The sequence below is a fragment of the Osmia bicornis genome, chromosome 2 (assembly GCF_907164935.1).
Source record: "Osmia bicornis bicornis chromosome 2, iOsmBic2.1, whole genome shotgun sequence".
NCBI classification, from domain to species: domain Eukaryota; kingdom Metazoa; phylum Arthropoda; class Insecta; order Hymenoptera; family Megachilidae; genus Osmia; species Osmia bicornis.
Genome location: NC_060217.1, coordinates 4333588 through 4358146, shown reverse-complemented (window position 1 = coordinate 4358146; position 24559 = coordinate 4333588). Strand labels below are relative to the sequence as shown.

At 41.6% G+C, this 24559-nt stretch overlaps 1 protein-coding gene across 3 annotated transcripts in view; it reads right to left on the bottom strand.

The window, feature by feature from the left end:
- Positions 1–20102, bottom strand: part of LOC114878918 (homeobox protein abdominal-B-like) — a 33524-nt gene extending 13422 nt beyond the window's left edge. For 2 of the 3 annotated variants that reach the window (XM_046289818.1, XM_046289822.1), the window contains exons 1-3: positions 19461–20102; positions 2916–3008; positions 2730–2773 (exon numbers count right to left, since the gene is read on the bottom strand). In XM_046289818.1, coding sequence (XP_046145774.1) covers positions 2730–2773; positions 2916–3008; positions 19461–19685 — 362 coding nt within the window. In that variant the 5' untranslated portion in view covers positions 19686–20102. Of the gene's footprint in view, positions 1–2729; positions 2774–2915; positions 3009–19460 lie in introns of those variants that run through there. The other variant, XM_029193292.2, reaches the window with a different exon arrangement.
- Between the last annotated feature and the right edge of the window lie 4457 nt (positions 20103–24559).

The following is a 24559-nucleotide window of genomic DNA, read 5'->3' as shown; positions in this document are numbered from 1 at the left end:
TCTCTGCCGCTCTTTTTTCTCTTGGTTTACTTCACGATGCCTCTCTCGCGGCAAATCGAGCAAACTCTTCAGTCTCATCGCTTTACGTGCTTCCCTCTCCTTTTCTTCACCCTTTGAGCGCGCGATAAATCGGGGGAAAAAATTTATCGGCGCCCCTTTAGAACGCTAATTAGCAGCGTCCTCCTCGTTCCAAGTCTCCATTGCTACGCCTCGTGTAATATTTCATGTAGAAACGCCTCGAGTACCTATCCTCTTTACTGATACGTCTTTTATGGTATCCATTATCTCGCCGAATAACTACTCTTTATCGTTATTAAATTATTGGTTTATTCACGGTTAATTCCGCTGATCTTCGTTATAAGACTGCACTCGATACGGATGCACTTTAGATTTTGCACTTGCAAAGATCTCTGTTCTAATTCTTTTTCTTTAGAATATTTTTCCGCATGGCTAAATGCACATTACAGTAGCGGGTAAATCTAACCCAGAGTTAACTTTAGATTGTCGTACTTCTATGAATCCATCCAGTTAACTCAACAGAGTGTAAGTTTGGTACTGCTACAATTTCATTGGCAAGGCAACAAGAGAACGAACGATTGAGTCCTCAACCATTCGCCGCTATTTCTCACGCATAAGTTTCATGTGAAAAGAGGAATGAATGATGTCTTGTGACCGTCAGAATCGTTTCACGGTGCGTGCATCCACGCACACGGGTTAGCCGAACGCGTGCATGCGCATGCATACGCTAGACGCGAACAATACGTCATGACAGTATTGCAGTCTAAATCTCGGTACTTTTATGGGGCAGTAAAGTAAAACGGTCTGACAACAACTCCGGTGGCACATACGTCTTCCATCTGTCCATCAGGCTCACGCGCCACTAGATCGCGCCACGCGTGGGACCTGTCTGCGTTTAATAGTCAACCAGGAAATCATTATCAAAAGTTTACTAACCAGCTACGTAACATCCTCGCTGGAATCGTTTAAAGTTAAGAAAAGAAACCGAGTGCCTGAAGAAGAAGTACAATATCCAGATTTCCTTTACATGATTCCTAAAATAAAGCTGATTCATACTACTATCACTTTCTCTGAATGGACCTATATTATTCAAGTATCAATTGTATCATAATAAATATTTGAAGTCATTGAAACTGTAAAACACTGCATCCTTCTATTCATTCCTATCTTTCTCAATACGATGAACTTGAAAGTCGCATAAACGGAGACTGTTAAAAGGTGGCTGAACTTGACTCCGATACATAAACGGAGGATAGCTGTCCGTTATGTAATTGATCCATTAACGAGTTTATTATTGAGGTAATAACGCGGCTGCTGGAAGCCGTTCGAAAGGAATCTATAAATTTCCCGTCTGTATTCGCGGTGTGCGCCGTTTCTTAATCGCGTTGAATCTCTCGTCGTAACTCGGCTATGCAGCGATCGACATCGAATATCGAGAAGGGAGCGGCTCGCTGCCCGACGAAGAAAACTTTTATCGTCCGATGTCTCGAACGTTTCGTGAAAATGTATAAAGCGTGGAATTTTACGAGGAAGTTTCGACAAAAACGTTCGATCCGAACGTCTGGACGAGAAACGAACCACGAACAAGCTAATCCTGCTTGACGATGATACACCTTTGTGGAATTAGCAAAGTTTCCATTTAATCAGGATTATTTAACCAAAAGATACTTTAGACAAGTTAGTCAAGTTTGTACAGGTGCTTTCATAAATAAAGTTTTTAAGTTAAAATAAATGTTTCTTCATTTGCCTACCCTACCCAACAATGAAACTTTTATCTCATATTATTCACAATTTTCTGTAAAAAGAAGATGAGTTTCACTGTTATAAAATCTTCTCTGCTATCGTTCTCAAACCGTTTACAATTTTCTATTAAACAGGATGAATTACACTCGTTCTTATCTTGAAATAACGAATCAGCTGGCTCTTTCATCATCGTACATACTTAGCAAGTAGGAAGCACTACTCTGTCGGTGGAACAGCAATGCGATAAATCGCGGGGGAGGCGCGAATCACCTGACGTTTGTTGTACAAGCGACGCGATCATGAATGGACTTTATAGCAACCCGACCATTTATAGGTAGTACGAGCGGTTTAGTAGCTATGGCTTTTAGTACCACGCAAGTTGTATACAATCCTCTGTTTACGGCAAGTACGTACGTAGGAAATGATACTTCATCCCCTTTGCTTTTTAGTTTCGAGGTCTTCAGGTCGAGGACGACAAATTAACTCAGCGAACAATGCTCATCGCATTTAGCATTGAATGAAATCCTTTGTATTCTTCCAATGTGTCTTTAATGTACTTGTTCTTTCAGTTATTGATGATTAATTATTTCAACACACACTATTTGTTTTATGAATAATCGATTACCAAGTGTCGCTGTGAATGAACATCTTCCAGTCACGATGGATTTTTAAAAGCAATTAAAGAATTTTTTGAAGTCATTAAGTTTAACCGATTCAGAGATGACTCTATTAGAGCCCTAATAAAAATTATCTTAATATCGGCTCTTAAAGTCAATCACGCTGGTAGCTGAAGTATAAAACATGAAGGAGCTTCAGGGCAATCTGTTGCAGTAATATTTTGAGGTTTTCACGATCTGTTTAAGGGATTGAGGTGTAAAACATGTTTAACAAAAAAGATTGCCCTAAAGTCTGTTTCTAATGTGGAGGATTGAAAAAATATAAAGAAAGTAAGCGCGTGCGCAACTCACCTTGTATACCGGCCAGTGTTCCTGGCTGGAACACGCGGGAAAGCCTGTAACATAAGCAGATACTGTAAATCAATGTTCGTGTCTCATAAATATCAATAATATCAATCGTTACTTCCGCAAATTTAATTCATCATTATAAATTTGTAATGTAAATTCATCGTCGTATATCAAATTCGGATTAATTACCTGCTGCACAGGTCGAACGGGTGAAACGTTTTCTCCACGGCGCCGTACACTTTGAGGCCTTTTATTTACAGGTTCACAAGAAAAAACATCAGCCTGAAACAAGCAAAAAGAAGAAGGTTTAAGCGAACCACTTGTGGATACCGTATTTCATAACATGTTCCCTTGGTCACCATCAGTTTATGTAGGTTTTTGCGATCTATATCGCGCCAGGTATAAAGTTCCATATCTTGTATAACCATTAATGGATTCTGTCAGGTCGTAATAAGATGTCATTTAACTTCGTACTTTCATAAACTTCTTTTAACAACGTGCAATAATCCATGGAAGATTTCTAAAAGAAGGGATTTGTTCGATCACGACTTCTATTTCGATTCGGCAAATTCAATCGAAACCGTGCCTATGAATTCCGATTCATCCAAGCGAACGTAAATATCGAAATCGAGGCTGAACCTGGGAAACGTGGATATACGTGGAAACTGAAAGTGTCTACGGAGTGAAATCTCTAGGGGTGAGTTTACGGCGCTGCGTTGAACACCGGTTGAAAGGGATGAAGAAAGATATACTCATCTAACTTGCAAGCGACAGGAAAGGAAACTACTGAAACTGATATACTGAAGCAAGTTAAATTTGGGAAATTCAATTTTGCTGAAAAAAAATATTAAATTTTTCCTAAATTATAAAGAATCATCATTTCAGCAAAATACCATGTAACAGTCATCTCTTCCATAGAACCCGACATCTTTCTAACCCCTGATCAACGATAGACAAATCCAACCCCCATACAAAAGTTCCACCAGTATCCTTTTCGTCCTCTGACAAGAGAAATAAGAAGCAGAACAGAGAAGGGAGAAAATGGTAAACCTTGTGAAATGTGGGTAGGACGTGCCACGAGGGATATTACCATGGAGGAGCAAAGTAAAAGCAAAGGTCGGAAAGTAAGGAGGGGTGTCAAAGAACACGTTGGCCAGTCGATGTGTACTGAAGAGATTGGTCGAGGGTGCGCGACAGCCGGACACGAGAAAGCTCTCGCTACCCTGTGACAAGGGGTGACTCTGTTATGCCGTTTCTATGAAACGCTTCGCAGAAGCCGTCCATTTGTCATTTACTCAGCCAGTCAACGGCTCGTGAGTTTGGATCTCATCCGTGTAATCAAATTAAAAGTCCACCATTGCTCGCCATTATTTTTGGAACAGTGAATTTATGCAAATTTCAAAGAGTAACACGAAGAAGGGTTGATTGAGTTTGACGGAGCAGAAACAATATTTTCCATTGGAGTTTTATGATTTTTATCTTGGGGCTAGTGTGATGATTTTTGTATGTTTTTAAGAAATTTCTTGTTGTCATAAGGAAAAGTGTAAAGCACTTGAGAAAATTTACGATTGGTGTCGGTTGACGAAAGCGAAGTTATCTTGAAACTTAGATTCAAGTGTTTCCCTCATTCGGTTGCGATAGTTGAAAGTTATCAAACGAACGCTGAAAATACACAACTCTCAACCTTGACCCCCCAATACAGTGAAATTTATTACCCTAGAAGTAACTTTAACGCACGTTTTCGATAACACCCCCTATTGGTGTAATGGGTCGATATTTATCGCCTCGTTATCCCGCAGGAGTGGTTTGAACGGAGTCAATGGAGTTTTCAGGACATTTCAAATGGTACAATTTTATTTCGACTATTTTTGAAAAATTTCATTTCACGCCCGAAGTTTCATATTTCTTTGATTTTTAATTTTCGACAGCAAATATATTTAAAGCAGGTATTGCAACAAAAAGTTAATTTAACGACCACCCCCAGCCGTGCTATGTTTATTTGGAGGACCACCCCCGAAAAAAAAATTTAACGTGGCCGAGATAATGAAAAAAAATCTGATCCCTCAGGAGCTAGTGGCAGCCTTAATTCAGACCGGGCGAAACGATATTAAACCCCGGTAAAAAAGGGTTGCATTCATTGCGGCAGCCCTTTCGGGAGATTACGAAACTCGAATCGTGAAAAAAGAAAGTTTTCACTAAATTACACTCTCTGGCTTTTAGAAGGGTATCCTTAAAAGCCGACCAAGATCGTCCAGCTTTCGTTTATTCGAAACGGTAATATTAAACGAGGAAACTTTCCAACGTATTCTCCATCTTCGAATCATTCGGTCGGAAATTACTCGATCCAGTATACACCGGAATAATAATTCAACCGCAAAATACATTCCTGTTCTATCGTTGAATCATTTTTCAACCTCACTTCAACCCCTCCTTCTTTTCTTTCTGAGAATAAATATATAAAAATCAACCCTTTCAAAATAAAAATAAAAATAAAAATATCCGCGTGGATATCTTTGTATATTTTCTCGCAATTAAGATATCTAAATCTTTGGATAAAATCGGGCGTCGTATAAATACAACAAAGCTTTGGATCAATCTAATACAAATCTTCATCAATCGTGACAGAGGAAATTGAAATGTACCCTGACGAAAAGTACGAGACTACGAGGGGTCGAATCGTCTGGGAGAAGACGAGGGACAAAGGGGTGGGCGGTAAAAGGGGTCGGTCGAATTCCAGAGCCATGGCTAGGTGACGCGTGCCGTTTTTAGTAGGGCGTCGAGACGCCTTCCGCGTGGAGCGCCGCCAGCACCGGGACGCCCTCTCGTTTCCACGGACGGACGGTATGGCCGCGCGACCAATCGTAGACGCTGCTTTCGACGCTTGCCTCCAACATGGCAGTGACGTGCGCTCTGCCACACGGAATGGACTTACGAATCCCGCGATTTCGAATCTCGCCACAATTCTTAAATATTTTATTTTCAAAAAATGTTTCCAACGCTAACGACAAGCGATTCTTCCAGTAGGCTACGTCAACCTAACTCTAATGTGAAATAAATCAAGACTTTCATTTTTATTTGGTTTCAATTTTTGAAACACTCCATCAGTTATCGTCCCATTACACTCGAAATAGGATTTCACCATTGGTTCAAAAGGCTGCCATTTATTCCAGATATAAACTCGACAGTTCTCTAACTTTGTTCTATGATGTTTTCTAAGATAAACAGTCACCTGACACTTAAAGCTCAATGATAAAATGGTAGATTATACACGATACCAGTTCTCAGTGAAAAGTGAGACGATGTTTTTTACCCAAAAGGATTGAAACGCCTGAAGAGGGTACAGGCTGAACCCCTCACTTACCAGGCATCGACCAATTAAGTTGTTCCAACCGTCCAAAAGTTTCTCTCTAAATTTCATAACCCAGAGGCGGTCGACGTTTATATTTAGCATTAGGCAAAGCAGAAACGAACCGAAGTCCCAATTTTCAGTACCTATTAATTACCCCAACCGATTCCTCTAAGTCTTAACTTAACCTATCAACGCAATCGCCTATAAAACATGTAATCCCCCATGTCAATCCCTTATCTCACTCCTCCTTCGAGAAACCTCCTCGAATCGCCCAGAGGCGAACCCTGAAGTCCAACAAACCCCTAATGCAACAATTCCAAGTCCACTCGGTCTTCTTCTTTTTCTCGATCGTTTGTATTCCGCGTTCGAGCCGTCGGTTACACAGGCAGGCTCGCGATATGAAGCTGCAGATGGAACAAAGTATGAAAGTGGGATATTCCATTTGGCCAAAGCCAGGATGGTGAAAGTAGGTGGCGAGGGATGGAGGAGACGAAGAGGAGGTGGACGGTCCGAGGCAGAGCTTAAGAGGGTTTCAACAGCGAAGATGTACTAGTGGTGGTGAGGTTGATGCGAAGCTACGTGTGTATTCAGCGAGCTGGTATTGAGTCAAGGATGGCTAGACCGTTTCGTGTTCCTGGGGTTGCGTTGTCATGGGAACCGTACTCTCTCATCAGCCAAAGTCTCTCTCAAGATTTTCCTTCTCTCTTCTGTTCGAAAGACTGGCCCCATCAGCCTCTACATATCTTCTTGTCTTCCTTTTTGGACGATCCGTCGATGCCCCTCTCTGCAGTTTGTTTTTGCGACACCGTTTTGCATTCTATCGTCCTGGTCTTCAGATAAAGGAGAGAAGACTTTCTGGGACCTGATTGAACCAACGACTGATAACGGTGATGGTTAGTTTTACAATGTAGCAAAGGTTTCGTCTCTGTTAAGTGATGAATCAATTTCTTACCATCAATTATGTTATATTGTAATTTGCAATAGAGTTAAATTTTGAAAGTTCTAATTTCTTTACGAATAAAAAGAAGGTTCTGTGAGGTTATTCGAAGAATGGTTGCGTCAGGTAGGTAGGCGATGCTATAGATAGAAAATTCTATCGCAACCACGCCTCGCGATATATCCAGATGCCAAGACTTTGCTACCTTCCCCACCCATTCGTTCGAGTTTATCGGTGAATTCCTTACTATCACAATCCGATACCAACATGCGAAAATACCGACTCGCCTTTCTTGAAACTCAGCCATTGATCGAATAAACGTTTATTCTACGAAAGAGGAATCCTTCTAGCAGCGATTGTTTAAGGAAAACTTTTTACGGTCCTTCTGTCCCTCTGGAAGCTTTTCCTTCAATCCGAATCGACAAAATTTTCTCGAATTTCATCGTCGTTCGCAAGAGAACGTACGTGGGGATCTCCGTTTTATACCCCTTTGCACACAGGGTGTCTTTGAAAACGATAATCGTTGTATGGTGAAATTTTGTTGTTGTAACCCTTTTTTCTTTCTTAATATGAAACTTCGTATAGAACTCTTCAAGAATTAATGTTAAAAATAAACTACGTATCAGCAATTCTATTTTATTTTTTGTACTATCTCCCTCCAAGAGATCATCTTTTTTTAAAAGATACCCTATATTTTTCTTCAGGTAAAGCCTTCGCCTCCTTTTCAAGAAACACACGAGCAACGTTCTATAAATAATTCAACTAAAATAATATCCCCTCGGTCGACCATAGTATTTCCTTGGCATTCAGTCTTGGCTTTTACCACTATGGCTGCCATGAAATTAGGTCTGTTTAGATTTGGTCGAAATTTTGCGCGAAATGTTTTCTAAAAAATCATGGACGTGTAAAATATAGAAGTCCAGCGTGGTTTTATTACATTTCGAAACGCAGCACCCACGTGTTCACCCTCCGTACATGGATCATACGCATCTGTGAAAACATGAACTTGCGTATATCATAAGTGCACACGTGGATTGGATTAGACCAGAATTCTTGGAATTTTGGATCGAACAAACTTGTATTGTGCGCTAACTGCATGGTCTTAAAAAGTTTTACGTTATTTATGCATCGTCACTTCGTAACAAGCAAGTCAAATAATTTACTCTGTGGTAGAATCGTGTCGAAATTACCCCCTGATGTTTGAATACCGTTATCGTTTTAAACATTACCATTTAATAGGTTTCAGTTAGGTTTCAAAGGAAAGAAGAAATGTTTGGTGCTTCGTTTCACTGTCAACCGGTATCTGCTTGTAACTTTCACGAACGAGGAATTTCCCTCGATTCAGGACACCCGTGATGGTTGGAATTTTCGGTGAAATCCACATAGATCAAACCCGACAATTTTTTCATACGAAGAGAAAGTTGCAACCCTAAGAGGGAAGGGCGACCGCGCTTTGAAACCGCTCTCATTTAGTCCTCGTCGCTCGAACCGTTTGCTCGATTCTACTTTACCGTACTTCGTGTGCCAAATAGTGTTCAGTATTTGTGCTTATGACAATAAAATATTGTGATCGTTGAAGTATGGATACTTCAGAGTGCCTAAGTATGATCATAGATATTTATAAGATTCTATGAAACGTTTCTCCTGTTCATACTGGATGATACTTGGGAATATGAGCTACAAAGATCAATCAAGACGTCGAAAAGGGTTACAATGTCCTGGTAAAGTGTGTATGATGAAAGAGATCCGCGTGACGAGTCCCCCGAGCCGAGTCTCGCGCAAAAGCACAGCTGCGAGAAATGCACACCTATAGGTACTAAGCATCGACGGACCGCGCGCGACCATAAAATGATCGTAAAAACTTAATTTTACGAGAGGCATAATATATTTGCCACCACCAACGCCATCGCCGCCGCCTCCACCGGCAGCAGCGTCGTCCTCCAAGAACAAACGGTTAACCGGGGGTGGAATTTCGTAAACGAACAAGAACATTCTGGCACGCGTCGGATAAATGAGTTTAGGTAAGAAAACAAAGAAGAAGCTTATTTTCTTCTTTTCACTGTGAAAAGTGGACTTAGAGAAAACCAGATAAAAGGGATGAAATTGTTCGTCACTGGGATATAATCCATGTTCAAAGCATGGACCAGTTAGGAAATCTGACAAATATGCGAGTTCCTTATAGAAAAGCCAAGTAGCGTGGATGGTGTGTCATTAAACGCGCCAGAAGGAATCGGGAAGTCATTCAGCGAGGCGATACCAGTTTGTCAAGTTACGAGGATAGTGAAGTAGAGACATCAACGAATCCTGACAGTGACAAAGTGCCGAAGTAAGCAGCTAGCAAAGAGAGAGGAACGACGCGACGCAGGAAAAGGAGAAGTGGAAGAAAGACAAGTTTCTCGGTTGACTTTTGTTAATCCAGTGTCCGCGAGGCGACGCAGTGAATGAACGCGTAAACGATCCGCGTGGGCAACTAAAGGGGCGCCGTTAATATCGCGTGACAAGAATAAACGTCGGTCATAATTCAATATTGTAATTATACCCTCGTAACTGGCTTTATTGTGCCGATTAATATGCGTCGTTAAAGTAATTGCCGGTAGCGCGGACTACTCTGCCACCTAAAACAGGTGCAAGAAAGTATCTTCGAACAACGGTATGCTCATAGATAAAATATGTAAATAGAAATTTAAATAATTATTTATAGCTCCAAGAAATTCCATTTTGAACCAGTAAGCTGTGAACTATGTTTGAAAGACAAGCTTATCAAGCTCGTAAGAACCTCGAGGTCTCAATAACTTTGTGGTTTGCCCAAGGACGTTCTAAAAGGCTTCTAAAAGTAGCTGGTCATTAATTAATCGCGATGTCCGATTCTCTACTTTGTTACTCTTCGAATCAACCACTTTGTCGGTCGGTTAATGGGATACCGTCCCAGTTTCACGCCTGTTCGTGGAAAAAAAAGTTCGGACAGTAGAGTGGAACTGGGCGGATCGACATTTCGAAAACGCTGCGGTGGGAGAAATTTATCTTTATGGAAATTCTTTTGGGCTACTCGACGAATGGGAGTCGATTTTGTGGACCAACCGGATAGAGAAAGAAGAAATATCACTGGTGTGTTGTAAATAATGAATTTTGTCAAAAATAAGAAGATACCGAAAGAATCATTCGGCAGAAGAATTTTCAAGCTTAATACCTGTGATCATCGAGTACCGGCATGTAAGACAGAAAAGAAGGAGAAAAAGGAAGAGAGAGAAGGGATCGGTACGAAGCCTCTTCACGTTCTCATGACGCGGCGGTCATTTTAAACGAGGTTCACATGTCGGGACCACCCACATGCTGCTTGATTATATATACCTCAATTTCGAGCGTTTTCGGCATTCCATTTTCCTTTTTTTGTATTTGGCTGTTGGGCAAAAATTCGAAAACCGAAGAGGATCGTGAGACCGCGGATCGGAACGTTGCTTAAGAGATTACCAAACGAGACTTCCCCTACTTATTTCTGCTTCTTTTCATTCTTGTTTTCTTCTTCTCCTTCTTCATTGCCATCGCGAATGGCGTAGATGTGTTTCTGGATCTACTAATTGGTCGTAAAGGAAATAATGTTCAGGGATCCGGGCAGGGCCTGGTCGCAAAATGGAAAGGGTTCTAACTGGTCTCGCGAATTAGCTTCTTTGTTGAGATTCGTTCCTGTTGGACGACTTATTCGAGATGGCTGTTCCCTTGCTCGATTGGGATTCCTCTGTCAACGATGAAATTTATTATGCTCGCTGCGATGGCTACCATACTGAAACGCCCTATGTTGTATGCTACATTGTAATATTTAACTTCTCCATTTAATCTGGCTGTTCGCTATCATTAGCTTTAAGGTTTCAGGAAGCTGTGCTATGGGCCTATGATCACAAGAACCTGGTGCAGATTTTCATGGACTATCAAAGGGCAGCTCAAAGAGGAATTCAAAGGACACAGGTACAACTGAAGGATGCACTTTTGCCAAAGGACATTAGCCCAGTCGCTGGTTGAGCTTCTTGCACAGAAGCCCGCTTAAACATTTTATGAGGTGGTCGGCGTAATTTGATGGCCCATAAAAACGCCTAGTCTAGTTTTTCCTGGGGCATCGTGATCCGTCGTCGGCGCAGGCCACGCGCCTTGTGTCCCTGACTCTCTTCGAGCCTCCAACCTGCATCGTTCACGGATTTATTCCTCCTTAACCTCCATTAAAAGCGACTGATACCCGATAGATCGGTCAACTCCATTTTCATTTAGAAACAAAAGCTGCGATCTGGCCCTCTTTCCTCTAGGTAGGTGGTTTTTTCAAATTTGCATTGTATTCAAGAGCATCCTTAACCAAGAGAAAAAAATTCAGCAGAATCCAGTAAAGGAAACGAGTCACGATTTTTCCTTTCCGTGAAAGGGAAGTCCTTCCAGACCGTTCAGGGCCAATGAAACGAGGTACCCACTATGATGAAAGCGAGCTCGAGCAGGCCAGAAACAGGAAACGGGAAACGTGGTGGAAATTGAAAATGGGATGGAGGACGAAGCAAGGGGGACAGATGGAAGGCCGGATATAGGAATGGAGCTGCAAGTCTACGGAAATTACGTGAGTCGTTTTCGTGCCCTACGCTTTCAAGTACGTGCACACGGATTGAATGCTGTAAATAATTATCTTCTGACGTTTTGTGCGCTGAAATTGAATTATAACTTGAATTTGATTTTATTTATAAAATATCTTTATTACTACACCTCATAAATAATTTTTTTTCAGGAAGCACATAAATTACTTAAACAATCAAGCTATTCTTCTTCGTTGCAAAGATTTGAATAAATCGTATTACAACGAAGCTGAAGAAATCATTCGACGTTAGACCCTTGGTCCTAGGATCGTGACAAGCAAGAGAATATTTCATCCCTCGCTGTGATCCCTTCAGACGCAAATCACGGGAAGAAGTTGACGCGTTTTGTGGCAAGGACAAAAGAGAAGACGAAGAAGGTACCAATAAGTCGTGCACCCTACGGCGGTTGGTACGTTACATATAGTAATCTAAGTTGTGTTTATGGCTGAATATATATGCATAGCAGTCGGTTGGTGGCGCGAGGAACTCATTACCCTACGTCGAGGGGGTATTAGCATATTTAGAGGTAGCTCGCCCCAATCGTTCCCGACACTCCACCTCTTATCAACCCCCCCTACCACTCTGTCCGTTGCTCATTCCCCACCCTATTTCCATTTCACCATCCCCTTCCCTTTCACGAACCCCTCCTTCCTACTGGCTGAGAGGTGAACCCGGTGCATCCAATTTTGCGCGCCGACGAGAAAGTGGAGGCAAGCGGTTTTATGTTTCGATGGAAAAGCTAGCGTCTCGCGTTTCCTGGAAAATCGTTTTCGGACGGTATTCAACGTTTCATCGCCTAGAGGATTATCTTCTTTTTTGGAAACGGATTACTGGAATACTGCATAATATTTTCTTGAAAATTTACTTGTTTAAGTTGTGGAGACATGGCGGCATTTAGGATTAAATTGAGAGTTTGATTTTCATAAGGTGTTTGTTAAATTAAGCTACACTGATGTGTTCTCCCTTTTAAACTATGATTTAATTTCAGATAGTGGAATGCTCCACGTATTTGAAAAGACTTTAGAGGAGACCAGTCTGCAGATAAAATTTGTATCCAAAAACGTAGACAACGTGGAAGAGCAACGATGGACCAGGCTAAGTAATTAAGGAAGCTCATCCTCGGAGACAATTTAGCTTAATGAGAGTCAGCCAGTTCCACCCCAACTATCTACCGAGTCCTGGAGATCCTCGCCCATCCCAAAGCCCATCTTCGTCGACGCTCGCTTTTCCCTCTGTTTCCTCGTCCGTAGTTTCCCCATTCCATGCTACTCGTCCATCTTGGAAGTAAAACGTCTACTTTCCAGACGTCCGCCCCTTTTTCCTTTTTTCGCCTGTATCTCGCCTCACGATCCAGCCAAGAATTTAGATAAGGATTTTATACGAGCACGCTCGATTATTCTGCCTTCTCCTCGACACGGTTCTGTTCTAAGCTTGGCTTTGATAGAATTCTTCGAATCTCCAAGGAAATGGAATTGTAAATTTGCCGAAGGAGAGTTTTGTAATATTATTCATTGAAATCCATGGATGATAAGAATTTCTTCTGTTTTTTCAGAGTAGGCCTCTATTTTCTTTGAAATTTCAAAGGGAAGATACGGAAATTTATAATAAAACACACCTCCATCACTGTTTCAAAGAGAAAATACACTTTGAACTGGTGGAGTTTAGCTGTACACGCAGACACGCGCAAATCATTTCCGCCCACACGAGACCGGCTATTATAAAAAGCGTATTGTATCGCGATAGGCGTCGGTGTTCGCGATGGAAATGAACGCTTTGCCAGACGGAATATATCGAGTTGAAGGAGAGCCTTGCAAAATAAAAGCGAGCTGACGAGACGAGGTAGTTTTAAATTTAGTGCGTTTAAAGCTGAGGTAACTCAACTGTTTCGAAATGTAATCGCAAAACTAACCATATAGTCATTTTTGTCAGACCTCAAACTTTAGATTGATTTACTATAAGTGTTCTTTTTTGCGATACTTTTTTGTCGGACATTTTATGTTTTGAAATTCGTCATTTGATATGCAAGGAACGCAAAATTTTGTTGCTTTGTTAAAACCTCTTGTGTGGAACGGTTTTGCTAGCTCCTCTGTTCAGTCTCTTTTTTGCTTTCATTCGCGAATAAACAACATTCCCGAATAGTCCAGCAGCGAGCTTTTTATACGTGAAATTCATTGCATCAGACCTTAGGAAAGTCTGCGTTTACATACCAGGAATTCGTGTTTAGATCGCTACATTTGCTGTTCAGCTGTACGGTTCGCGAAAGTTTACTCGATCGTAGTCAAAAGATCAGAGAAAACGTGTTGGTACAGAGATCATTTAAATAATCGTCTGCTACACCCCCTTCTGTTACATGTAATTTACTCCTAATTGATTACTAATTATTTTTTTATAAATTATTTGTTAATTTTAAGTTTCAAGTCTTAAATCTTATGTTTTTTAGGACATAAAATTAAAATGGGGGCTAGTAGTTAGGATCCTATCGTGGCGCCATCGTACGAAGCAGGCTGAAAGATCACTGGTCTAGAATCGATAAGGTAGAAAAAAGGAGACCAGTCGATAAAGTCAATTGGAAGAAAAAGCAACCCCTCATTTCATTACTCATATTACGACGTCTGAGGAACGTCGAAAGGGTGAGGTAATATAAATAAGAGGGTGGCCTGTTCCGAGAAGATGAAAAGTTATTTTCATGGAGGAGAAAATAGGTTGCTTCATAAATTTTAGTTTGTAGACGTAAACAAACGAAACTCCTAGAGAAGACAAACAAAAGAAGGAAAAAGGCGACGGGAATAAAAATCTTGGACTTAACTTAACGCGATCGTATAGGGTTCTCAAATAGAAGCTATTAACAAAATTAGCTTCAAATTTATTCCATTTCTGTTAACAGTATTTGCTCTTATGTTTTCATAATATTTCAAACTTCATTTTTGTTACCAGGTCTTGAAGTATTGTTATAGGATTATAATAATATTCTGTAAAGCTAAATTTTGAATAGCTAATTGTTTTACAAAAGCAAAGTAACAGATCTTCAGTTTATTTTAGAATTGAAATTACTCTGGAATTACCCTGGTAAGCTTCGAAAAGAATCCAAGATATTTTACCATCGACCTGCTTCGACCTCAACACATTCCACGAATTTAAATCAGCAGCGAGTGTCTCAAGCTACTGGGATTATTAAACCACAGCTCCATTCCTCCCACCTCAATTGACCTCATACGACACTATTAACTAATGGTCCAATCACGGTGCAGAGCTGAAATATCATTAAACCCCCTTCAAAGAAACAGCTGTTTTTAAATATTCGCGTTCCGACACATGGAGGATAATATCTATGCGAGGTAGATCTAGTGTTGGATAGTGTCCGGCGTAAATCAAGACTTTTAACTGCACTATATGAACATAAATTCCGTATGTTTACACACGCAGGCGAGCAAAGGTGCTGGTCACATTTATTTCGTTATTTCGTGGGAAGATAGGCGAGGATTCTATTCAGGACCATTAGGAAAACCATTAGAAGGTGATTTTGGACGTGGCATAATGATTTGAAGCTTGTCTAATACTCTTCCTTCGGCTATTTGTGGCTCTTTGCGATATTAGAGTCGCGAATTCAAAGATTTTCTAATAAACGTTGACACGGTTCAAAGCTTTTCTAATACCAGACGCCATGATCCGAAATTTTCCCGATATGAATTGCCTCAAAGAATATAAATCACATTTGTTGAAGATGGAATTGCTGTCTGCAGCTTTCGTCTAATTCAGCGGACCACTTGAAACATTAATGAAGATCGGAGTCGCGGAAAAGGTGTGCGGATAACGAGCGAATCGCGTAAACTTGTCGTTGCTCGTAAACTGCCGCGTTTACGTATCATCCAGCCGATCTGCCGGTTTTATGCGTGCGCACGCGATCCCAAACATAGGAAGTTGATATAGAAGTCTATTCTCGTTGAATAAATAATCCGTAACGGCTCGAAAACACACGGCCCCGCGTGGTTGCTGCATGCCTTCAACCGTGTTACCATATCGCGATTGGTAACGATGGACAATGGAAAGGAAGGTCGTCCAAAGCTTACGAGTTTCATCCTACGAGCCTCAGACGCGTGTTTCAAATGATCTTTCAGATTGTAATCGATAAAGAAATCAAAATTTCCCAATGTTTAATGATGCGCTTGCATTTACTGAATTTAATAAGCAATAAACTTGAAGAAAAATTAAACATCTAAAAATTCTAGGTTCTCGAAAGGTTAGATTGGAAATGAACTTTCTAGCCGGTTCAAAGACGAATTAAAACGAATCGTAAATTACAATGGTGAATTAGAAATAATTTATGCATGTTCATGTGTGTGCAAAAAGCTGCGGGTAACGATCAACCACGAGGAAACTGACACGGAAAAATTCGAATGGCTGATTAACGAACCGCTCGAACGTTTAACAAGCGAAGCGAGTGCGCCGTAATAAGCGAATCCTCGAAGGACCTTCGCGCGTATGTACAGAAAATAAATTCTGCAGCTTATTAGAGAGGAAACCTGCGGTAGAAAGGAACGACGAAGAAGCTGGGACGAACAAACGATCAAAAAGGCATAGGTGGTGCAAAGCAAACCATGCAGAAATTTGGAAACTTTGAGTTCATTTGATTCTATAAACCCATAAAATTTCATCCATATCAGTCAGCAATGGTTCCCTTGTTAGTTGAAGCGGAGCACTCTCGGGCAGTATAGAAAATGACGGCCAACGCAGGAAGGGAATTCAAATAAATTCGAGGCGATTCCGTAAAAACATGGGGACAGGGGATAAGCTTTACGACATTTTGCCCCGGTTAAGTTATGAATATTACGGCTCGTACGGTTGATTAAGTAGACGAGCGCCGGTAGAAAACAGCCCGGCTGCTCTCTATCTTTTCGTTCAAATCGTAGCCGCCATTAAACGAAAGACATCCAACACCTCTGGCGACGATCGAGGCAAAACAATCTTCTCTTTTTCTCTATGGCGTGTGCCTGCCATTAGACGAATGAGCTAACGGGAAACGTTATCCACCATCCTCGAGACGATCAAACGTTTCAACGTTTACGCTTGTCTTTGAATTTTCTACGATCCAACTGGCTGGCGTTTTCAACCATCCAGCAAACGGTATTTCGAGACACGGAACAACACTGGATGATTTTATTATTGGACACTTATGTCATGTTTCAAGTCCCAGTTTCTAAACGCGTTTGTTCTAGAATATGGGTCACGCTAATTTCAAATGATAGAATTCAACGTTCGAGGCATAGGAAGCAAAGGTTTGGAAGCGGACGTTTCCTCGAGGGGAGGATCGTTGCGTGGAAGGATCCAAAGACTAGCAAGTTGGTAGAAAAAAGAAAGAATACGAGGAAAAAGGGGAATCTCCCGCCAAGAGGAGAGCGTGGCAGTCGAGCACTGGAATATGGCTGCAACATCAACTATCAACAATATTGCCTCGTGGCCTCAGTCCTTTGACATCTGAAAAATAAGACGAGGACACCATATCTACTACCTCCTTCTCTCCTTTCCTTCATCTTTCGTTCTCTCTCTCTCTAGCGAGCCAGCTTCAGAAGGCAAGCTGGAATTCAAAATGGCTGGCTCGAGTTGCAGTATACGTGGGCAACCCGGTAACACACAGCGTCCCTCTACTTTTGCCGCACATGTGTGTTTCGGTCCCCTTCGTTCCCTCGAAAATTCCCTCTCTTCGAGTTTAAAATGAATATACATTTTGACCCTCTACTTCAGGAAAATTTGAAAAAATTATCTGCTCTTTAAGAGAAATGTCTTGACCCAAGTTATTCATAAATCAAGAAAAAACTTCATACAAATGTAAATGAATAGAAGATGGAGAAAATAATTCCTACAGTTTTTTATAGAATGCAGTACACACCTTGCTTGCTTTAGAATTTTCATTTATATCTTATCAATGTTGTAATACATGAAACATTGATAGCAGTAATTTTATGTAAACTTATGCCATGGTTACAAGTGTAACATATGCATAATCATAGAAGTTAGGTTGGAGTTAGTCTGGATGCACGCTCGTAGGTTCGTACCCAAACGTGCTTCTTAGAAGTGGGGATACCGGGTGAAAGGAACAGCCGAAGGAGGTAGAACCGAACGGAGCGGATCGAAAGCGGGAGAACGCCATTATCCGACGGCGGCCATTCTCTTCTTTCCGCGAGAATCTTCCAATCTTCAGAAATTCGCATAAGCTTACCAAAAGTGTTTCAAAAATTGCATAACCACTCTTAACATTGTATAAACTTTCGAGAAGCTTATTTTAAATTTAAAAAAAATTCTCGTCACATTCGACGCTGAACAGACTGCGAACGTTCTGTTGAATAATCCAAAAAAAGTAGAGAGGAAATAACTTTCAGCATAAAGCAACGCTGTAAAAAGCCGCTGGTCATACACAGAGTGTAACACACGCGCATCAGGGTATCCATTTTTCTCATACGAACAGAAACACAACGTGTCATAACCGCCTACCCATTCAGCCACCCCTTTTTCTCATCCACTGTTTCTCTCCTCCCAGGGGTTCTCGGTTATTTCACCTCATCCCCCGTTCCATTTTTATTCAAATTCATCGGATAGCTACTCCGACGATGGCCGAGGGAACGCTAGGCAGCTCACCAGTTTTACAGGCCAACCTCCTCCTGCTTGATCCTCCTCCTTCTCTCTTTCCCTTCGACCGCCGGCGTTCACCTTTCTCCCCTCGTTTTCCATAAATTCTGAATTTTATTTAGTCCACACGGTTGCACCGTCGCCTCTTTGCGTCTTTATCCCTACACGAGGACCGGTTCGACCGTTGGTCCAATCCGATCCACAGACCACCAGGTCATCCGCGCTTGGTCCATGGGTTCAAGAACACCCATGATACCGGCTTGCCGAGAATGTGATTCGAAGATTCGTTTGCTGCAAGCGAAGAAACTTCGCTCGGAAACGAGTCGCCGATTTTAACGAAACTTTTAGAAAATGTAGTAGCCATCTTCTTTCATGGTTCCCTTTATCTGCCTAACAACAAGTCGAACAACTACACATTCAAGAATTCTCACGTGGAACTGGGTAATGACCAGCGACCTGTTTGTGCATGGAAAAGAACAAAATGATGCTGAACATGCGGCCAACGTTGAACGATCGTAAAAAGAAGGAAGACGAAACGGACTGTACACGGTTTGATAGTTCCTGCGTGGTTTCCGTCAACCTTTAATGAAATTGCCTCTCCGTGGCGGGAATTCCGGGCTCCTAATGAAGATCATACGGCTAGCATCGTTGAAATATGGCCGCTGATAGCCGATGATAAAACAAAGCCCCGTGGATCGCGTTAAACCGAAGGGAGAAACTCGACGACACCGACGCGTACGTGTTCGACCGTTAATCTCGGGATTACGATGACCGCCTCTTCGAAACGTGACGCGAAATTTCTTCTCTTCTTACGCAGAACGTGTTCGCGCTCTAAGTTATCGCAAGGAAAACGGGTTTTTCCAAGCTCCTGGTTGCTGGTACTGGGTTTTTTAAAGAAAATTACTTGCAATGTTTCCATTGCAGTGTCTTGTTAACATGTTCGGTACCAGCATCGCTTTGGAAACGCCAGTTACCAGTAATTATCAAGAAATTTCATAGTGAGAAAAAGATAATTCAACGTGAGCTACAAAAGGTATTCAAAGCTGAAAAGATTACAGAATTCTGTCGAAGAGAAAGTAATAGTATACTCATTTACCATCGTACAGGATGCACGCAATGGCTACTTTCAAGGAAAGAAGGAAATTAACCCCAGGAACGTTCCACTCCAATCAAGGAGAAACGCAAAACGAAAGTAAGAGGAGGTTGAAAAAGTGGTCACTCACCTTTCGGCTGAAATAGCAAGGTTGAAGAGGTGGCTGCGGTGCGACGACGTAGCAGCGTCGTCGAGCGTCGCGACGGTAGCAGGGCGTAGGGAGGGGATGCCGCTGCCCTTTTCCCTTCCAAGGGTTTCCACGACCCGAGCGGCTAGTCCATGCCGTCTCGTTTTTCAGCTGCTGAAACATCCAATGCACGTTCAACTCGTTTTCAACTTGGCCGGCCAAACACATCGGATATTGGCTCTGGTCCTTCAGGTTTGCCCGTCGCGAACCAATCCTCCCTTCTTTCTCTCTTCAATGGCACAGAAACCAGCCTTTAAGCTCAATTCTTCAAACACTATATATATCTTACTATAGATTGTTTATAATTCTTTGGGTAACATGTTACACTCACTACGACGCGATTTTTGGGATCCAGCACCGGTTAAATCACCTTGTAATCGAAAGCTCAAAGGGTGCTACTTCAAAAGATAACCTTCCAAGAAGGAATAAGAAGCACAAGAAGCGTAGAACACGCAAAGAACGATGCTGTTAAGAGGAATGCATCGCGTTGGTAAAGTTTCGACTGAGGCTGGTAGCGGCGAGTTAGCGAAATGAAACCAAGCAGAGAGGCTGTATACGCGCATTGGCGAACGCAAACGTAACGGAACGGAAATACACGCGACGAGCTGAACGAGTTAGCTCGCTTGGCAAAGCTTGCCGGGTCTACACTACTCGTGCAACCAGGCCTGATCGTGTGTCGGTAGGTATCGGGCCAACGGGATTTACTATGTTCTCCAACTGTACCGGTCTATCTTTGTTCATTCTCTTTCTGTTGCTTTCTCTCGTAGACGTATCTCTCGAGGCTGACGAGGAGAGAGCAAGAGCCCCGCGACCGGCACCAGAACTTAACAACGACCGCCTTCTCTTAGCCTGGCACGATAGCCGTCGCTAAACCATAGGATGGTACCCCGCTCGAAGCAAGCCAATCAGGCGGCCACCGTATCTACCTGTGGACTGCCTTCTGTGTAGCACCTGCGGCCAACGTGACTGGATATTATACTTTGTAAAATGCCGGCTACATTCGACGACAGATCGACGGTTTATAAGTGTGTTTCTTTAATCCCTTTTTAGTTCCATACAGCGGTGATGGGATTGATTAATCCTTCAAAAGATAATTCAGAGTGGAACTGGATAATGTTAGGCTAGGACCACGTGGAAAAATTTCAATATCATTACTATGACACTATTTGTTAGTAATTGTTAGAAAATAGTGACGAAACAAAAAAATAGGTTAAAGATTCTCAGTAAAATAAAATTAGAATCAGAAGTAATGGCAGAAACAATGAACGTTCCTTTCAACCGACCTCCCTGATCGCAGATAAATAAGGATCGAGCTAATTACGAAAAGAAACAGCAAAGTTGCAGAGCAGAACTGCGCTTGATTGAGTCACTAGTCGCTTTTATTTCTCTCCCTATTGCCAGCATTTCAGACAGCAGCCACAAATACGAAACAAAGGATCTCGCCATTGATTGAACTTGCTGCTCTCCTGGAAACGTTTAGCGTTCTCGACTGGACCATTTGTTGTTTATCGTGGAATTGCCTGACCTTCTCGTGGCGGTTTACCAAGACCGTTCATTACCTCGATGATCGTCGTCGTCATGGACATTGTAATCGACATTGGTATCGTAGTAAATCGGACCGCGAACAAATGTTTCGCTTCAGACTTCTCACGATATCTCCGCTTGCCGCTTAGAAAAACATTGTTACCCATTTGAAAAATATTGAACAAACAATTATGAATGTATAATCAACTCGTCCTGCACAAAATACCATCGTCTCTGTTTAAAAAAAGATTCTGGTTGATGGAGAACACTGTTTGGCCGAGTATCCTGTAATGACTCTTTTAACTGCGCACCGACCGTGTACCATTCTCAGAGGTTTATGCCTTGAACGTTTCGCCGACATTTTAACCTGTTCAGTCTCAATATCTTCATCTGAAGCCTCGTCTTGCTCAAACTGCGTTCAAAACCTCCAATATGTTTCTCATATCTATTCCAATAACTTGTGATCTAACTTTTCTTGACACTGAAATGCCATATTTTATATTTTGAAAGGAATAATTAATGCTTCTTCTCGAAGGGTTATTTCATTTTAAATTGTCAGATCTTGGCGTTATTCGTACAGAGTCCCATTTCAAGAGGAACGATAAAAGTGTCAAATATATTCGTAGCCCTTTGTATGACCGCCCAGCAATCTTAAATACTTTAATTAACATACTAAAGAAGAAGAGTCAAACTCCACCGCGAATTAGGATTTCGAAAGAACCGCTGAAAGATTTTAATGTTAATTCCAGCGATTGGTCCACCTTGGCTGTCTCAAGATTTTCGGTCCAACCCATGATATCTTAATAGGTTCCAGGCTACTCTCGAGTACACGAAATGGCCGCTCGTTTATTTTCTTTCGTCAGCTGTTGGTCCCCAACAACGCTTCTATTCAACGAAATTATTCTCGAAAAAAATGTTACATCATCAACTGTGAGTCGAAGCGGGAGAAAAGGTTGTTAAATAAAGAAATAGAGTGACAGAAGAAGTAAAACTTAATAAACGCGATCGGACAGTGAACTTGAATCGTCACGCGTGACGGGTGCAGCTTGGGGTCTGTCACTTGCTCATTAAAATATTTACGGTTACGATTGTTGCGGGATATCCGTCACAATTATCGTCTGTTTAACTTCACACCGAACGATTTGTCTTCGGCACACAAGGAAACGTTAACACGGTCCACTCGTGTGCACGGAGAGGGCCCGGCAGAACATAAGAGCTCATAAATGCGAATTTAAGAGGCGCAATAAAAACACATTGAAATTGAGAGTGAACGAGCTAGACCACGTGCTTTTACCGTAAGCTTCTCTTTTACTTCTTCGGGCAGAAAAATATGTAATTCCTCTTGGTTGAAATTGTAACAGGATAGACAAAAACAGAAGTGCTACATTTAAAGCATTGTGTAAATAATTTGCCTAATTTGAAATTGAGATTTTACTATGTAATGCGACTGTTAAGTTGTAAGATACTAAAACGTCAAATAAATCATCACAACCTGTCTCACAGAAGTGATGACTTGCAAGGTCGATTTTAAATATTCGAAGAAATTTATTTATGAATACTGTAACCTCTTCGGAGATCAAGAACGAAAGAAAAAAAGGATAGAAAAACCTTGTATCGTGATAAATCCGAGACGAAACATCGTTTCGGTGAAGGTAAACATTCAAGGTAAGGGTGCAGTTTTTCCCCAAGATTTTTTGCATAACCTCGAAAGGGAAAACGTATTAGTGGAAGGTTTACAAGGTCATCGTGGCTTCGTTCAACTGCAGAATAACTCTGTTGCCGAAATTAGGGTATAGATAATCTTTTTGTGAGGGTTGCAAGTGTCATTAAGCCAGAATTTGGGAGAATCCAGATTAACACTATATGAAATTTTAGACGTACACATTAAGACGTATTTATGCAAATCTTTTCACGCTAATTATGAGAAACAAGACCAAAATAGAAAATAATAAAAAATTGATCGCTTAATTACGCCATGGAAGAGACCCAGTCGCTTCATTGTCGACCCACCGTGTGTTTTATGTTTATTATTTTATAGCAGCATAATTTGCAAACGGTCAGAATTAAACAGACGACCACCGCGTTTAAATAACACCAGTCAGCAGGTTTGTAAAATCACAATTTATCGTTGATCATCGTTCGTCAAGAGTGCCGTTCAAATACAAAGTTCGAGGCTGTTCGACGGGCCAATAAATTTACAACCATAGAAACGAAATCATAAAACCGTGATACCTGCAACGGGTATCTTACAAAAACGTTTCCAAAAATTGCTACTGAAGATATAAGAATTTTTACATAACACGGTAATTTTGAAATTAAATTTTTCAAATTATTATTTTGTATTATTGATGAAGTAAAAATACTATTGAGAAACAGACGGTCGTATAGCTCGCTAAGAAAGTGCAAATTCCAGGGAAGCCAGTTGGCAACACTGCTTTCCTCAGAGAGACGCGGTATCGACCGCGGCCCCCAAAGGCCAAACCAGCATCTCAACCTCCGAGTTTCTCCTTCCTTTTGCACTTCGAACAACCTCCACGATCCTCGAACCCTTCACCCTTTTGCCATCTCCTCTACCCGGCTGGATTCCAGCGAATAATTAAAACGAATTAAACGTTTCTTGCTTTTATTCGTTGCAATCTCTCCACTGCTAATTGCTCTGATGTTTGTTTGCAATGTTAAAATACGTAAGAGAAATTAAACGCCATGAACCATTAAATCTATTCCTATAATTCCTAACTAACCTAACCCATCACCAGAACCATTCGACTTTTTTCTCTCTCCATAAACGAATTAAACTTAAACCATCCCTCTTCCGAGAGGAAAATCCCATTGCATCTAGCCGATACAAAAACGATGCACTTTGAATCCAAGGCAAAGTAATTGATTACACGGTTGAAAGTTGAAAAAGGTCTGAGGAATGGAAGGATAGGAAAGGATGCAAGCTAACCTAGCTATCTAATGGATGCGAATATATCGCCGTAATAAATTTCGCAAAAAACCCGAAAGGAGGGTGGGCAAAGGTTTGCAGCTAGCCTAAGGGCCTGCAAGAAAAGGAACAAGTAAAAAGAACGAAGAAAAACCAAAGAAAAGCCGGGGAACGAGGCTGGCAAGGCGGTCACGTTTCCGGTACGTGCACCAGACGGCCATCTTTCCCTCGATTCCACCAATCGTCTGGCTGCTGTTGCCAAAGGGGGCTAAAACAACCCTTCGCGACCCCTGGCACAGCTCCACCCCTCGGGTCTTCTTCCGAGGATGGATCAATAGCGACGTTACCACCCCTACAACCACCCTCTTTCAGCCTTGCCAACTTGCTAGAAAGTATCTACTCTTACGTGTCTTCCAAGGGAAAAACCTCGAGAAAGAGGTGACTTTAAAACCCGTCTGTTCGAGTGGAAATTGTATCGTTTCCGGGGAAACGTTTAAAGGCAGCTGTCCAATTTTCCACCAACGTGATTTCACTCTAACAATTTCCGTTTAAGATATTATGGCTAAAAGCGAATGCTGCATAAGTTATTTGG